We start from the raw sequence: 6,000 nt of genomic DNA, 5'->3' as shown, positions 1-6,000 counted from the left end.
CATGCCGCGCTCCAAGCTGCATCCAATCAGAGCTGCAGCAGTGAGCGCGTCATCCTGTTCTTCCCCAATGATTTGCTTGCTGGTACATTTTTTTGTTCACATTTACCTGTTTATTAAAATTGCTGTCAATGTTATTAAAATAAGCCCTCCCCTGAAAATAAGCCCTCTGGTGTTTTTCTGTCCAAAAAAACTAATAAGACAGTGTCTTATTATCGGGGAAACACAGTAGTTCTTGTGTGTGTTCCCTCCCTCCCATAAATATTGTAATAAATGTCAAGTACCTGATACCACTTTTTTCTTTCCACTTAGGATTATGGCTGTTATTCCTCAGAATAATCTGCAGCAGCAGCTAGAGCGTCACTCAGCCAAAGAAATTCAAAATAAATTAAACGTTCTGAAGCCCAAATCTACGTAAGTATTTTGGTCTGTTATGCCATTACAATGAGTAGCAATGTGATGAAGTGGACAGAGCTAAAACTAGCCTTGGAGCCAGAAAGACCAGAGTTCAAGTCCTGCTTTGTGACACACACTATCCTGGGCAATTGACTTAAATTTTCAATGCTATAGACAACTCCCTAAAACTATAAGCTACAGAGAAGGTGCTGACCTGCTTTGGTAGGGTGACTGCTCATTTGGTAGTTGCCTTTACCAGTGAGATCATAATGCTTGTCCCTATCCTAATATGAGATACAAAATGGCACAAATGCATGAAAACATAGAATTTTAGAAATCATTTAGTATAACCCCACATTTTATACATGAAGAAATGAAGGTCCAGAGAGGTCAAATGATTTGCCCAATATCATGTTACCTGCTCAGTATAGATCCAGAAACTTGGGGTTCCGTTATTCTTTAAAGATTCTGTATGTCAGTCTTCTTTGGTCTCCATTCATTTCTTTATGATTTCATCCTTATCTATCTCACCCTTTCTATGTAGTTAAAAGGGCATAACTTTGACCCTGACGATGTTTTAGCTGATCAGCACAGAACCACTTGCAACAAGTTAAACAATACTGAGACGTATAAGGACTAACTTGGGGCAGTTCTCTCCAAGGGCTTCATTTCTCATTGACTTGACTGTCATTGAGTCTTCTGAGGCTCTGCAACAAGTTTGAAAGCCATTCCCTTGGATTCATCAGTGACCTTCCCTAATCCCCTATGTCTTTCCTGATCCCAATTCATTTGAAGGAGAGTCAAGTTAATGTTGTTAATAAGTAAGTGCAGAGGCTTTATCTAGTACCCATCCAACCTCTGAAATATTAACATGCCAAATGTATTATAATTGACTATCAGGTGCTTGCAAATGTTTTTACCCCTATCTATTTCCAAATATCAGTTCAAATCTAGAACACTGAATTTTTTAACAAATTAAAGGTTTTGTTTCATATTGTAGCATTCCATATTAGGGCAGTTGATAAGACAAATTACTTATTGAGCCATTAGTTATTCACAAGTACCTTCAGTTATTCTTCAGTGTTGTAATAAAAAGAGTCCTGAATTGGGAGTAAGAAGGCCTACAGTTAAATCTTGACTGGCTCTGCTACCTAACACCTCCATAACCTTGAATACATCACTTGACTTCTCTGGGCCTGGATTTTCTCCTCTTACAAAAGTAAAAAGGTTGGACTAGATGACCTTGGAGATCTCTTTTAGACCCAAGACACAGACATTTAACACTGTGGTTTTTTCATTTTCTTTCTTTGGTAGTTAAGCATGACTTTATAGTAATATGTCTGTTTCCTAGGATTCTTGCATAAAACTTAAGTCCATATTATTTGAGTAGAGTTTATTTTTAATAACTAAAACTTTGTAAATATAGCAGAGTAAAAGTACTAATGAGCTATCAGAATAGCACTATTAACTGAAATCCAAGGATAATCCAACAGTCTCATTTTAGCCAGTAATTTCAGACTCCTCTACAAAACCCTATACCAGAGCTGTTCACAAGGGAAAAATGACTTAAGTTTCTTTTATTTTGTCCTGCCCACTCTCTGAAGGAGGTGTTAATTAATTAGTATAAAACAACCAAAAGACAAGCAAGCAGTCTGAGGGAGAAAAGTAAAGAGTCAAAAGGTTTGTATAAATGATCAGCTCCTAAGCAGTCACAGAGGCAGTATGACATAGTGGCTAGAAAAGCTGCTAGTTTTGTGACCTTGTGCAGGTTACTGTCTCTCAGTGTCCTGGGCAGCTAGCCTTTCTAAGACCTTAAGTTAGAGATCTGTTGTTTGGTCTATATTCCTTCTCTGGGCAGGTTCCTGCATAGATACCAAGGATTCACCACACAGATAGAATCAATCACAGGTTCCTGAAAAAAAAAATATTTTTTTTTTGAAAGTCAGATTTTGGATATCTGATGTATTCTCTAAGTCATTAACCAGATTTTTTTTAAAACAACCCACAAATCAGGGAGGATGAAAGTAAATTGGTAAAAACCAGAATATGTGAAAGCTTAACTCCTCACAAATAAATTAGATTAACTAAGAAAGTCTTATTTTTCTTTTAAAAATAAAATGTATTGTCTTTTATGGGGATGTTAAAATAATATATCAGTTTTTCATATACCTTTTCAGCGGTTTCACATTCAAAAAGAAAACACCTTCTAGCAACAGTGTAACTCAGGTGTTAAGTGATAAAGATGTTAATGTTACTGGGACCTTTCCTCTCAGTAAGCCTTTCCCCAATACCAAGAACCAGCAGACAAGTATCAGTGCCTTCTCAGAGAGATCTTCAAAAGGACAACAAATCCAGAAGTTTTGTTCAAACCAGATATTATCAGATTCTTCAAAGAACTCCCACAAAACTTCATGTAGTTTACAACCTCCTACAGAAGAAAACTCTGTCAACAAAGAATTGTGTAAAGATTCTAAGAAATTAGAATTGAATTCTTTATTTGACTCTACCATACTTGTCAGTGACTGGGATGACATAGATGACTTTGATACTTCTGCGAATTCAAAAACTTTTACTACACCCTCTAGGACTCATTTTACAAAACTAAGTAATACTCAGAGATCAAAAGGGGATAAAAATAACTTATCTAAAACATGGACGTGTAAAGCAAATGGGAAGAAGGTTGATCCAGAGATTTTGAGTTTTCCATCTGGTAAAAGCAGACCAGCAGAATTGACTAAAAAAGAGTTGCCTAAATCAGAAGAACAAAGTAGTCCTGTGATTTGCCTTGATGATGATGATGATTCCATTTCCAAAGAGTTTAGAAATGAAGATATTCAAGAATGCCATGCTTTGAAAACTCAGTTGGGCAATGAAAGAGGTAATGATTGCTATAGAACCCTTTCTTTCAATATATTAATTAAATTTTAGAGTTATAGAATATTAGAACTGGAAGGGAACCTTAGAGACCTAGGTCAACTCCCTCCTTACAGATAAGGATATTAATTCCTAGAGCCCTAGCTATGTCTTAGCTATTGATTGTTTCCATTAACCTTTGAATGTCTAATGTATTGCTGCATGAACAACAAACATAGATTAAAGCACAAAGAATATGGTAGTCCCTGCCTTTGAGAAACCATCATCAAGTAGAAGACAGTGTAGATTGCTATAATATACAATATTATAGTCTAAAATATACAATTACATTTTTACAAATTACAAAACAAAATATTATGTGAGGCCGGAGGGAAAAGGTAATTAGGAGGGAGAGGAGTTTATCAGGGAAGGCTCCTTGGAGGAAGTTTCATTTGAGTTAGACCTTTGAATTAGGAAAATGGAAAGAATTCCAGGCCTATAGCATGAACAACATTAGGAGAATACATTAATCTGAGTTCATAAGTCTTTCAAAGTTTTTTTAATTTATGGTGTTACTATCCTTGTATAAAGTGTCCTGGTTCTGCTCTTTCTGTGCTGTTTCATACTAACCAGGATTCTCTGAAATTATCTCTCTGTCATTTCTTATGGTGCAGTGATATTCCATTATATTAGTATAACATAGTTTGTTCAGCTAATCTGCAGTTGTCTAATAGATAATATAAGGCACCTTCTTAGATTCTACTTCTTTTCTCCTTTACTTTTCCCCTCAAAATCAAGAAATTTGTTTTGATTGTAACTATTGCCTTCCTCTTAACCTACCCTCTTGTAAAGCCAAACACGAGCAGCTTTCCAGAAGAATGCTACTGTGAACAGCTTTTAAGGTTCTGATTACATAGTATAATGAACAGTTATTCAATAACAAACCAAAGCAAAACATTCACAGTAAATCAAGGTACAGCATTCATAACAACTTAGCACAGAAAATAGCCACATAGTTTTCACCACAGTGGTCACACAGTTTTGATCAAAGAATCACTTAATAACTCAGTCATTCAATCAACTCAATCATTCAGTCATCCTTAAGGAGGCTTGCCTCCTTAAGGGTCACAAAATACAATAGTCAAAGTTCTCCACTCATGGGGCACACTAAGTTACAATACTCAGCACTCTCTTAAGCAGTAGTATAAAATACACAGGCCATCCACCCCTCAGTCACAGATAAGTTACAATCTTCTCAGTCAGTACACAGTATCCAATTAAAGTCTTCTTTCAGCTTGACTCGGGGTAGTCTCTCAGATTCCCTGGATCCCCCTCCATGTTCCCAGCTCCTACCTGGATTCACCAAACTGTTACCTGGGTTCAAAAGCGGACAGCTCCTTGTGCTGTTCTTGTTCCACTCTTAAGCTCACAGTGTCCAGTCTACCTTAAATCCTTCACATTCTCTGTTTCCGGGAAGTCAAGGCTTAACAAAGCCACAAACAGGTTCATGTAAAGTACCATTATCCCAGTAATGCTTCCTTATTCTTCAGCAGCTCCCAGGAGAATCTGGTAGCTCCCCAGCAGAAGCTCCAGCTGGTTCCCAGAATCAAAATCATTTGACTCAGGTTCCCAAAATCAAAATCATTCTCTTCAGCCTGAACCTTTCCTCTTCAGCCTCCTCAGCAGCAGCTGCTTCTGCCTCCACAAAGCCTGCTCCAAGAAGATCTGTCTCTCCCTCTCTGGGGCTTTTCTTTATATACAGTATTGCTCCTCCCTTTTCAGCCCCTTCCTGTTACATCAGCAACAGGAGTTCATACCTTCTGTTTCTTTAACAGAGGCTTAATTTGAACTAGGTGTTAAGTACCTCTTAGCTTTTCAATACAAAGGGATCTTTAAATTTCATTACCATTACACCTCTATCCAGCCACCATTCCCACTTATTTCTCAGTGGAGTTAGATATAATTCTATATTTCTACAACAAATTCTGTGTGTGTCTGTGTTGGTGTGTTGTCAACCCTCTTGTCTTTTTCAGATAAAAGTGAGGTTCATTCTATGCCAGCTCTCTACCCCACTTCACCCGTGTTTGTATACCTTTCTTCTCATGTACCACACTTATGAGAAATAGCAAATTCCATTAGTTTTGTGCAAAACTTTTTAATTTTATAAATCAGAATTGTCCACTTTACTTTCTGTAAACCTCTATATCTCTCATTTCATTGAACTCTTTCCCTATCCATACATAGATCTGATGGGTAGTTTCTTCCATGTTCTTTTAATTTGCTTATGATGTCACCCATTATGTCTATATTATGAACCCATTTGGAGCTTATCTTTGTATATGGCTTGAGATATTGGTGTATACTTATTTCTGCCATACTATTTTCCAGTTTTCCCATCAGTTTTCTTGCCCAATATCTGAGCATTTAGGCTTAATCAAACAGTAAGTTACTATGTTCATTTGTGTCTGTATATTGTATATCTAATATATCCCATTAATCAACCTCTCCATTTATTCCCTAGTACCAGATTGTTTTGACAATTACAGCTTTATGGTATAGTATGGGATCGGGTACTGCTAGGCCCTCTTCTTTCCCATTATTATTTTTTCTAGCTCTATTACATAGTCTTTGGTAGGTTGATTAGTATGGTACTGAATAAGTACATTAATTTACTTAATATTGCTATTTTTATTAAATTTGCTTGACCTGCAGGCTGTTATTCTTGGTCGTAAGCCTGTGTCTTTTGCTGTTTTA

At 36.7% G+C, this 6,000-nt stretch overlaps 1 protein-coding gene across 2 annotated transcripts in view; it reads left to right on the top strand.

Moving 5' to 3' along the window:
• Nucleotides 1–6,000, top strand: part of BLM (BLM RecQ like helicase) — a 66,199-nt gene that overhangs the window by 12,751 nt on the left and 47,448 nt on the right. For both annotated transcript variants that reach the window (XM_069098662.1, XM_069098661.1), the window contains exons 2-3: nucleotides 310–411; nucleotides 2,571–3,271. In XM_069098662.1, the coding sequence (XP_068954763.1) occupies nucleotides 314–411; nucleotides 2,571–3,271 (799 nt within the window). In that variant the 5' untranslated portion in view covers nucleotides 310–313. The remainder of the gene's footprint in view (nucleotides 1–309; nucleotides 412–2,570; nucleotides 3,272–6,000) is intronic.

This window comes from Petaurus breviceps, unplaced genomic scaffold (assembly GCF_028583685.1).
Source record: "Petaurus breviceps papuanus isolate PSGF00001 unplaced genomic scaffold, PetGlider_PUasm1.0 37, whole genome shotgun sequence".
Lineage (NCBI taxonomy): Eukaryota > Metazoa > Chordata > Mammalia > Diprotodontia > Petauridae > Petaurus > Petaurus breviceps.
This window is presented reverse-complemented; position numbering and strand designations above follow the sequence as displayed.